Source organism: Pyrgilauda ruficollis, unplaced genomic scaffold (genome assembly GCF_017590135.1).
Source record: "Pyrgilauda ruficollis isolate IOZ18807 unplaced genomic scaffold, ASM1759013v1 scaffold132, whole genome shotgun sequence".
NCBI lineage: Eukaryota > Metazoa > Chordata > Aves > Passeriformes > Passeridae > Pyrgilauda > Pyrgilauda ruficollis.
The window spans coordinates 81,620-93,153 of record NW_024511655.1 but is presented as its reverse complement, the minus strand read 5'-3'; the positions used below and the strand labels follow the sequence as shown (position 1 = coordinate 93,153).

At 45.7% G+C, this 11,534-nt stretch overlaps 1 protein-coding gene across 1 annotated transcript; it reads right to left on the bottom strand.

Annotated features, from left to right (window-relative positions):
• Nucleotides 1-629: 629 nt before the first annotated feature.
• Nucleotides 630-7,793, bottom strand: LMO2 (LIM domain only 2). The gene is made up of 4 exons (XM_041459186.1): nucleotides 7,742-7,793; nucleotides 7,235-7,412; nucleotides 4,412-4,627; nucleotides 630-1,584 (listed from the first exon to the last, which is right to left on the bottom strand). The coding sequence occupies exons 1-4, from the start codon at nucleotides 7,776-7,778 to the stop codon at nucleotides 1,365-1,367; spliced, it is 651 nt and encodes a 216-aa protein (XP_041315120.1). The 5' UTR covers nucleotides 7,779-7,793; the 3' UTR covers nucleotides 630-1,364.
• Between the last annotated feature and the right edge of the window lie 3,741 nt (nucleotides 7,794-11,534).

Below are 11,534 nucleotides of genomic sequence, written 5' to 3'. Positions count from 1 at the left end.
CTTGCAGTTGTAGTCCCACACTCAGAAAGATTAATGTAGAATCAGACATGAGAAATAAAATTTTATCAGAGGCATGAAACAGCTTTCAGGCAAGAAGAAACTTAAGACTATTCACCTCAGGAAAAATAAGCTGGAGAGAATATGATATCATAGAATCATGGAATGGTTTGGGTTGGAAGGGACCTTAAAGATGACTGAAATTAATTCTTTCAAAATAGGTTTATTGGCTCTCATTATATTATCCTGATTCCCTAATCCAGAGCAAAATCAGGATAAGCTACCTTTCTAAAAGACCCAAATCTTACATGATTTCTAAGATCAGATAGATGCAATCTGTTGCAAAACACCCAGAACCAGCCTCAGAACATCCTCATAAACACCAAACAGCCTTGGTGTCACACAGCACTAATTTCTCCTAGAGCACAATCTAATTTCTTAGCATGAAGAGCACAAGATTTACTGAACCCTCAGTGTTCTCGCATTTGTGCTTTGAAACACAACCTGAAGTGGATCCAGCTGTAGACAAAGAGCAGAAACCCTGCTACAAAGAAATTAAATTAATAATACAAACAAAAAAATCCAGCACAACTTAAAAACAAAGAAAAAAAATAAAAAAGAAAGAACAACACTCAAATCTTCCATTATTTTTATTAAAGCTGCAGAGTCTTACTACACACAACAAATATTTTATTGATATAATCTAAGTTAATAAAATAGTTGAACAACTCTTCAGATTTATATTTGTATAGAAATGATCTGGGGAACATCTCATCTTGAGACAGCAGTGCCCGAAAGCAACTATTCAGCAGGGTTTTTAAAAAGAAGTTTGGGACTAGAGGATGCACTGTTCATTCTCAAAGGAAAAAGAAAAAAATCCATGCAAAAATAACTCCCAGCCAAAGTGTAAGGCCATATGGAATGGCCATGTGAGGGATGGCTCTTTCCTTCCAGTATTCCTCATCACGCCTACTGTGGGAGCTTGTCATCTAAACTCAGTAATGAAAACAAGACAGAAAGGAAACTGAATTGCACAATCCTAGTCTGCAGGTGACAACGTCATAACATCTCTTTACAGAAGTCCCTACTCTGTTCCAGTTGGGAGGATGGGTTATGGTGCTGTGTCTGTCCCCAGCTGCCAGCTGATGTCAGTTACTGTCCGTGCTGCGAACACAAGTCAGTCTAGCTACTATTGCTTTGCTCTCCCTCCTTCACCTGGGTGTGGTTTACATTCTAGGTAGCACTGCCTGCCAAGGGCCGACTGCGTGGCGTTTCCCCCCGTTCCAAAGCCCGCAGCCCAAGGGATGATCTCCTGGGTGCAGCTGGGCCCGGGAGGTGTCCGTCCCAGAGCGCCAGGCACGTCCGTGCTAGATCATGCCGTTGATCTTAGTCCACTCGTAGATGTCCTGCTCGCACACGATGTCCGAGTTGATGAGGAGGTACCTGTCCCCCACACAGAAGTGCTTCTGGCAGGCGGCGCACTTGAAGCACTCGAGGTGATAGACCTTGTCCTTCACCCGCATGGTCATCTCGTAGGCGCGGATCCGCTTCTCGCAGGAGGCGCACAGCCCGTCCTGGCCAAAGAGCCTGCGGCGACAGCACAGAGGTCAGCACGGCTCCTTGGCTGGGCAAAACCCAGTCAAAACCAGAGCACGACACCCTTGATCCGTCAGGACCAGTGCTGAGTTAGAGAGAGGTCACCTGCAAAGCTGCTGAGCAGAACGGGAAACTTTGCAACACCAAAAGTTGAAACAGAAAATGCAAGGTTTTCACCTTGGTTAAAATCACAGAATAGGTTGGGTTGGAAGGAAATTTAAAGTCCCTCCTGTGCCACCCCCTGCCACGGGCAGGGACACCTTCCACTACCACAGGTTGCTCCAAGCCCCATCCAACCTGACCTTGGACACTTCCAGGGATGGGGCAGCCACAGCTTGTCTGGGCAACCTGTGCCAGGGCCTCCCCACCCTCCCAGGAAGAATTTCTTCCTTAATATCCAAACTAAATCTACTCAAATCTATCAATATAATTGGCTTCTCTGACCAATGACCTTATTGTGAACTGGAGGAGCAAAGGTTGCCCAGAGCACTGCATGAAGTTGTGCCATATTATTACTTCCACTTCTGTGATCGACATAATAAATTACCTTTTGCTGATAATTTTTGCTCTTCTTAAACTGTTACTCTGTAATTTACGGAAAGGGGTTGAGATAAGCAATGGTCTAAGTCCCTCCTGCCTTTTGTTTGTGCCTCCACATTGGAAATCCTTTCAAGCATTTCTATATCCATGAAGGCACTCCTGATCCATGAAGTCACTCCTGACGGGTTTCAGAAGGACACATTCTAAGATCTCCTAGATACCTATGAGCCAGTTTTATGCTGTGGACTGCACTTTAATCCACATGGAGAAACCCTGCTGGGGTCCTCATGACATTGTCTATAAAAAGGAGCCTGTAATGAATGCCCTGCAGAGTTTATTAAGTCAAATCAGTAATAACAAAGCATGAATATATTGATATTTAATTTTTAAAAGGGACGAATGTTATAGGTGATGTATTCATTGAATTTGACTTCCAAACTTTCATACTAATTCTGGAAAAAGTTTTTCCACCTCCTACACATCTCCTGCATGTGCTGTGCCTGATTTAAATCATCTTCTGAACTGGAAAAAGGATGTTTGGTAAATTAAGAGACATTTAAGGAGAAAGAATATAATTCCTTTTGTCTACCAGGAGATGTCAGTGTTTACTTCTGCCCAGTGAAAGTAATGCTAAGGTTACAAAAAGGTTGCCAAATTTTTCATTAATGAGGGAAGATATCTATTGCATTATTAAATAAATAAAAACGTTGGATTTTCACTGCAAGAAAATGCATTAATTGTATTGCCATACTTCCTGTTTTTTCCATTTTAAGATGAAAAGTATCTGGGAAGTGTAATTAACACTGGATCACTGCTGGATTTACAAGTGGTCCCATTAGCAGAACTCAGTCCTTAATTTCTGCTCAGCAAAATTCCATCAGCAAAGCCCAGGGACAGCATAATTAGGAAGTCCACTGAGATTTTGGTTTCATTTTTATTGGCAGGTAAATTAGCCTTCAGTAAAAAAGCTGGGAAAATACCAAATATCATTATTCCATTCCACAAACCTCCTGACACATTAGGGATCCATTAGAAGAAATGGAACACAACCAGCACAGCAAAGATCAATACATTTTAATCAAAAATTTAAAGATCCTTTGTTATCAATTTTTGTGAAATATCTTAGTCTCCAATTAATCCTTTACTTACAAATTTTGGCAAAACGGGAAGGCAGAGAATTATTGATGAAAACACCCATAACAAGTGTATTTGTAGGATCTGATTCTGCAAAATGTGCAAATTCTTGCTAATTCAGCACTGGGCTTAAGAATGCCAAAACCCCAAATGATCTTTCACCTCTTACCTGGGTTTAAACACCTTTAAGCTCCAAGGCAATTCTGGGAGAAGCAGAAAAACTCCTTAAAACCATTCAGGGGAATCAGTTCATTGCCAGCTCAGTGGGAGACTGCTGGAATTCAGCCTCTTTTCCCAATTTCTGCTCGCCAGAATGCCAGACTGACCCTTCACCTGGAGCTGTGGAGTTAGGTCTGTGCAAAATGACAGATGCCAACAACTCTGGGTCCTAAGTGTTCTTTCTGTATTCTTCACATTATCAAATAATTCTGGCTTGTCCACAATGTGTAGCACTGCTTTCATCTCCATTAAAAATGCTCCCCCCATCCAAACGTTAAAAGATTTATCTATAAACAACTTCATGTTGTTAATCTAGCCAATACAGATAATCTCTAGTTTTATCTATAATTACTGAAGAATGCCAGCAATACTAAAAACTTCATATTCATCTGCATATGAATCCCAAAAATATAAGGAAAGGCTGAGGGAGCTGGGGCTGTGCACTCTGGGGAGACCCTAGAGCCCCTTCCAGTGCTTAAAGGGGTTCCAGGAGAGTTGGAGACAGACTTTGGACAAGGGATGGAGGAATGGGACAAGGGGGAATGGCTTTAAAGTGCCAGAGGGTGTGTTTAGTTGGAATATTAGGAAGGAATTCGTCCCTGAGGTGAGGCCCTGGCACAGGTTGCCCAGAGAAGCTGCCCAGAGAAGATGCCCCATCCCTGGAAGGACAGGTTGGAGGGGAATTGGAGCAACCTGTCCTCGTGGAAGGTGCCTCTGCCTGTGGCAGGGGCTGAAATGAGAGGAGCTGTAAGGTCCCTTTCCAGCCCAAATGATCCAGGAATTCTAGGACAGGAGCCCATACTGCAAACCTGAGCTCGCCGACGCTGCCAGGCTTCGAGAGTCATTCCAAATGAGCTCCTCAATCCCAGCTGTACTCAGTAAAACGGGGAGGAGGGAGGAAGGGTGTGAGGAGCGGGATGCCTACCTGAGATAATCCCTCCTGCAGAGCTTCCTGCCCAGCTTGTAGTAGAGGCGCCTGCCCACCTCGCCGAGCCGGCAGCCGCACAGGTCACAGCTGAGGCAGTCCTCGTGCCAGTACTGGTCGATGGCCTTCAGGAAATAGCGGTCCCCGATGTTCTGCTGGCACCCCCCGCATGTCAGCAGCGACGGGGGGATCTGCAGCACCTCATCCACCGGCTCCCTGAGGGAGTGAGACAAACGTTGGGCGAGGGAAACCCACCCCGAGAGCATCCACGCGAGGAGGAGGAGAGGCAAAATGAGTCACAAGCTCGGACAGGTCAGGACAGGGAGGGTGGTGTCCTCGTTTTTGCTCGTTTTCACCAGGACTAAGAAAAGCGCCCAAGGGATTTTACACTTTCCGTTGGGAAATGGAAATTTGGAGACTGAGTTTGACGGTGTCACTTCTCGGAACAGCACGAAGTGAATAAACACAACAGCTGATTCTGTTGCCCAGCTGGTTTAATAAAGCCAGCTGCTGGTTTTAATAAAGCCAGCATTTTACCTCACGTTGCTGCAGGATTTCTTTTTTCCCTTAGCCAAGGACATGAATCCCCTGGGATGGGTTTATGCCAACATACCTCAATTATCTGGGATTTACACGTCCATGAGTGAAAGGAGGCACAAATCTTTATTGTGATATTAACACTGACTCTTTATGCACCTATTTTGTTCCTCTTCCTAAAAGGCTTGGACATCTAGGATAATTCTGGTAAAAGAAGTGAGAATTTTCTTCAAAGCTACTTTCTTAAGGATTTCTGTGTATTTTGAGGTAATTTCACAACTTAAAAAAAAAAAAAAAAAAAAAAAAAAAAAAGGTAAAAACATTAAAACAGTGCCTGAACTCAGTTTTGTAATGTTGTGGGATTTACCCAAATGCCAGAGAAGTAAATAAAAAAAAAAATCTACTGGATCCATCCCTTAAGCACTTGTTTAATTTCAGACCTGTGGCTAGCAGAGTGGACCCCAAATTTTTTCATATTATTGGATTAGTGCTCCAGCGCAGAGTCCCCAAGCAATTTGCTTCTGTCATTGGTCTGTCCTCCCCTGGGCTGCTGGGGGCAGAGGAGACCTACACTGATGAAGAAGCTCTGCTCCCAGTTTCCAGCAGGCAACAGGGAAAAAATTGTATTACTCCTGCTTATTTACTGGATCAGCAGTTTTCTGGGCAAAAATTACTTTCTTCAGCAGGGAGGAACGACCTCTGGTCAAAAACTTCTGGGCTGAGAAAGTGATCCTGCAGTTTTTATTTAGGCAAGCTGAGCCCTGAGATATTATCTGGTTCTATTCTGCTCTGGTTTCTCCCTTCTAAGTTTAAACTGCTGTGCCCTGCAAGCTATGTCGTAACACCGCTCTCCTGCCAGCTCACCATCCTGTAAGTTTTCATTAAAATCATCATGGAACACATGATTAGGCCCTACTTTTTCCAAATTTATCCTTTTGGGCCGCATGCTCCCTTTCCTAACACGTGGACTCCATGCTGACCACTTCTGAGAGCTTTCCAGAAGAAGGAAGCACACATCATTACCCTTCATTATCCATTTTTTGAAACTTTGGAGTGTACCCCAAAATGGTTCATCTGGGGGGTGTTTGGGAATCCCAAGCCAGGTTTCTCTGAGAGCCCTAAGCTCCAGAGCAGCCCAACGGATGTTTATGCAGAGCAGCATTCCTGGTTAACGCATTAGGCTTTTGATGTCCATGGATTTCTAAGCCAGCACTTAAGCCACCAGAACACAAGGCAGGTAAATAAATAAAGATTAAAAAAAACTTTGTAGATGAAAGCTGGACATCATTAGGAGCTGGGACTAGCGTTTCTTAAAAAAACAGCATAAAGGAAAATGTAACATGTAAAACATCATGGAATGAAGTGATTTAACCCCCAAAAGCAGCAGTTCCCATGTGCTCGTTCCGGGCTCCAAGCGATGGCATTTTTAATATCTGACAGGAAACAAACCACAAATGACTCAATTTACTGAGAGCGATGTTTTAAGCATTATCTGGAAACGGAGATTTTATAATTCATTTCTTTTTTCTTCTCTTTTACCGCGATCCCAGACAAACCTAAGTGCAGTTAATTAGCACGTTCAGGGCTGAAGTGGCTCTGGGTCTGTGCTGAGTTATCGTCCCTGGGTGGGACAGCGGGAGCACAGCCCGGGAGAAAGCCTGGGTCTGGACACTGAAGCCGGTCCCTTCCCTGAGTGGGGAGCCCCGGGAGGGAAATTCTCATCTCCTACATCCCGTCCATCAAGTCCGTCTACATGGTCTTAGCAGAACACCCAGCCCCCACCAAAGCTTTCTGCGAGCTTTTGGAAGTTGCATTACGAAAACGTGGAAGTTGGGCACCCGCAGCTAACAGCCCTGACCTTTCACCGATCGGCTGCAGCGAGTCGGGCAGATCGGGGATGGGGCAGAGAGGGTCCCTCGGGATGGAAAACCTGACAGCTTGGGAAGCGGGATGCTCTCTCTGTCGCCGAGCATCCCCACCACGCCGCGGTGGGATGAGCGAGTGGAAGATGCCCTGCCCGGGGGGAATTGCGCCTCTCTGCTCCCGCTGCTCCTTCCCACAACTTGGGGGGCTCTCCCCAAGCTCCCGCACACCGTCAGCCCCGCGGGGCCGGGGCAGCCCGGTGTCCGGGGCGGGGGGTCGGAGCGGCGCGGCTGCCGCCGAAGCCCTCCGGGGCTGCCGGGCACGCAGTGCCGCCGGCGGCTCCGTCGGGGAGGACGGGTGGCACCGGGAGGCTCCCGGGGACGATGGCGAGCGGGGCACCGGGCAGAAAAAGCGCGCACTTACTCGGAAGGATCGAGGCTTTTCCTCTCGATGGCCGATGACATTGGCAGGGCCGGTTCCTTTGTGGCGTGCCGGTGGTGGGCTCTGCCCCCGCCGCCCCCGCAGAGGCTGTCTGCTCGCGGAGCCTTGTCGCCAGCCGCGCTGCCCCGCCGCCCCGCGATGACATTCACAGGATTTCCTCCTGCAGCACCGAGACACAGAGAGACACACAGGGGCTGGGGCTGCGCTCCGGCCCCGCACGGCCCCCCCCGGCCCCGCACGGCCCCCCCGGCGCTGACCTCCCATCCCCCGGCTCCGCGCCCGGCGCTCAGCGGCTCCGCGCGGGCAGCTCCGCACACGCTCCGCGCCCGGGCGGCAGCGCTGCGAGCGGCGGCGGCGGCCGCATCCCCGGGATTATTATTACTCCGTGGCTCAGCCCCGGCTCTCTGGTTTCATTTCCTTTTTCCTGATCACGATTCAAATACAATAGAAGGAAATCACACTTAAAGAGACAGCTGCCCGTTTCTTAACTGCACTCCTGGGGATTCGGCAATACAAACAGCAGCATCACGACTCGCTGGGTTCCTTAAAGAGACAGAGCGGGGCTCCCCAGAGCCAGGGCTGGGGGCTGCCGAGGCGTTCTCACGTTATTATTATTCCCTTACTAACGCTGTCTCTGTGCGCAGGCAGGTGGGCGACCTGAGAATGATCCCAAGAACTGGAAAAAAATGAGCGCCTGGTTCCGGATTGTGCCGCCTTCTCAGCCGCACACAGCGCGGCACTCACCATCCCTGTCCTCGCCCTCTCCCTCTCTGACACGAACATGCACATGCCCACACGCACCCATGGGTTTGTGCGGCACTTGGAGAGCCACAGGTAAAGATCCCGAGCATTATTTGTCCACCCAGAGTTCAAACTGGTCAGCTCAGCTGTGTCTCATTTATAGCCCCGAGTGAACATTTGCTTCCAGGCACCCCCGATTCTTGGCAAGCTGTGTAACAAATTTACACCCCGGCACCGCGTGATGCTAATGAGCCATAAAACCGGCGAGTACCAAGTATCGATCTGTAATTAATCCAAGAGATGGCAAAGATGGGGAAAGTCTTGCCTGAATATGTCTATTTTCCCTCCCACCCTTCCTCCTCTCCATCAGCACAGCACATCCCGGAAAGGACTGATTTACAGCGCCGGAGTGAAAACTATTGCAGCAGTGCGAGCCTTTGCCAGGCTGTGTGGCATTAGACGCTGGCCCTTGCTGGAGGCAGAGCTCTGGATGGGATGAACAGCTTGCCCTGTTAATTCTTTTTAAAACAGTAAAGAAATATCTGTAATAAAGCCCCGGAGAGTAGTAGTAGCAGCAATATTTCGCTTCTATATTAACTCCCACAAGAAAAATGTATTTGATGTCTATTTTTATGACTACATTCTCCTTTTTTTTCAGCTTTTTGGCAGCTGGGGATATAATATCTGCAATACATTAATGAGCCCGATCCAAAGATTAGTAATGTCAGCAGAAGGACTGTTATTCCTTTCAAGGGGTTTTGAACCAAGCTCTTGAAATACTTTAGAGCTATCACTGGTCATTAGAACACATCTTTCTTGTTCTTTAAACACATTATCTCCAATGTATTTTAAGCTATTACAGCAGGACAGTCACTCTCATTTCTGTTGAAGGAAAAGGCTCTTTTGTTAGGTTTTCACAGACAGGACTGAATTATATGATGACTATTTAATTTCTGGTGTGTTTACCCTGTGATCAGCAAAGTAAAATAAATGTAAATCTTGCCAGAAGACTGAATAACTAAACTATGGCAAGATTCCACAGGGAAAAAAAAAATCTGCCAGGAACTTCACTTGGCTAAAAAAAGAATCAGAAATTTAATTAAAGGTGGCTCAAAAACATGCAGAAGGACATCAAACATGTTTTTAAAAACCCAACACATTTCTATGAGCTTGGTTTCTCCAGTATCTCAAGGTTTAATAAAATATAAACTCTTAAAATACAGAAGGCAAAATTTCCCTGATGATTGGGGTACTCATATTCTGATAAACTCCTGATGGAATAATGTGAGCGATTCCATAATGCCAGTAAATGTTCTGATCTCAGGAGTTGTGCACACGCTGCAGACGCGTTGGCCTGCTGCCCCTCTTCTATTTATTTTCCCAAAATCACAGGAAATTAATATATTTAAGACCTCTGTGCCTTTGTGCATCTAAAAGAGTTCAAAAGTTTTGGTGAGGGACAAAAGTATCAACACTGGCACATAAGGAATCAATTAATTCATTAGAAAAACAACACCAAAATGAGGACTGACAATACACAGTGGCCAGTGATTATTGGGAAAAAAACAATTTTTAAGGTTTTGCAATTCCTTGCTTTGCTCAGACCACCTTAGGTCTGGCAGATAGTGAGATATTTCTCATATTCATAGTCGAGCACAAGCACTGATGGACAGTCCAGGAACATTCCCTGCATTGCCAGATCAGTCCCTTCACCTGCAGAAAAGCTTTTCTGCATAAAAACAGTGCAATAATGTGCAATGTCGAAGCTGAAGAGGACAATTTGTATGTGTTTCACTTTTTCAGTCAGATCAAGAACAAACTTTCCCAGATGAAGTCAGATCTTTAAGCACAGAACTCATGATAGTGCTGGGATCACTCCATGGGCCTGCAAGTACCATCTGTCTCCTCATCTAAAGTAATTTTAATTAAAACTGTGTGATTATTTCTTGTTTTCTCTCGGTCCTGTGAAGGAGAGATGCCAGGCAAAGTCATGAGCAAAGAAAAGTGGAAAAAAAGCTGGATTTGCAGCTAAAAGCTCATCAAGAAGGTCCTCAGAATGCTGACCAAGAGCTGCATCTTCAAACATCTCTCAGGAACAAAGGCATACACCTTTTTGGAACAATTCCATTTCCATTTAATGGGTTTACATATAGTAAACTCTTGCTCTGGACAGTGAAATTTGGCCTTTCCAGCTGAGAATTTTCTGTCCCAGCAGAACAGATGACCAGTAATCAAGAAGGACTTCTTTTTCTTCACCTTGAGCAAGTCCCTTAATACCACTTTGCCTCAATTTTCCCATCTGCAAATGTTTACTTTCCTCAGCAGAATTGGCTGTTGATTTACTTTTGCCTCCTGCTGAATAACGTTCCCAAAGACAAAGCGTTATTCAGCGCTGGAATTGGTGGTGCCGACATTTCCTGCCCAGGCACAAAAAGACCAGCACTATTTTTAGTGAGGGCTTTTCTTTCCATTGTTCCTTTCTCTGTGAAGCTGGATTTTCCAGTGCTCTTTAGTGTGGCTTTTTGTATGTGCATGTGTGTTCATTGATTGGAAATCCTGAGGGATGAGTTTTGGTTTCAATTAACTTTTTTTTAATAAAGATCACGCTATAGACTAATTATTGGAGCATGGCTGGGGTCAAATCTGCTGTTAGAGACTATATTTAGTGTTTGGGGCTTGGAATAATGTGCCATGAATATGTCAGTTGGGCTTTTCTGGATGTTTCTCAATAAGAATTTAATGTAAAGCTGCATCGTTTCTGTGAGTGGTGTAACCTAAAGAAATAGCTCAATGTGTCTGTTTCCAAAGAAACATCCTCTCATGCACTCAGGGAGTATTTTCATTTTTCTGGTTTTGGAAGGCCAAAATATCATCATCACCACTCATCTTCAGGTTGTTCCTACCTTTATTCCTTTGGTATATCCCAGCTTTATCCCCCTTATAGCTTATGGATACTATTGAGCTATTTCAGGTCACCCTCATTTAGAGAAGTCTGTGTTCAGTAAGATTAACTTTGCTGCCCTCAATAGCCAGTAATGCTGGTTGCCTAAAAATGCAGTTTATGAAGATTGAAGTCTCTGCATAGATGGAAGAATTAAATCTTGGTGACGGTGGCCTAGATTTTCTGTTAATGCTTTCTGTGGGAGGGAAAAGTCAGGACCGTGACTAAAGGTGAACAATTAACAGGAGAGGTGGCATAAAGGAATCAGGATTTCTGTAATTTGGGCTGTCTTCTGCTGCTGAGCCACCATTTGGTGATAGAATCACTGCTCCACTCCAATCCACCTATTTGCAAGAATCCTTCTCTTTCCCACCACACACTGGACTGAAGGCTTGACCTGCCAGCCCCTGAGATGAGGCTCTGAAGTAATGGAAATTTTGGGTTGGTTTGGGTTTTTTGAGCCCAAATTTGACACCACAGAAGAAGAACCTTGGTCTCTCTTAAAGAGCACAGAATATTTGAGGAGGAATTTGGAGGCTAGAACTGGGGGATTTCTAAGGTCCCTTCCAAGCCAAACAGAATCTGTGATTCCGTGATTCT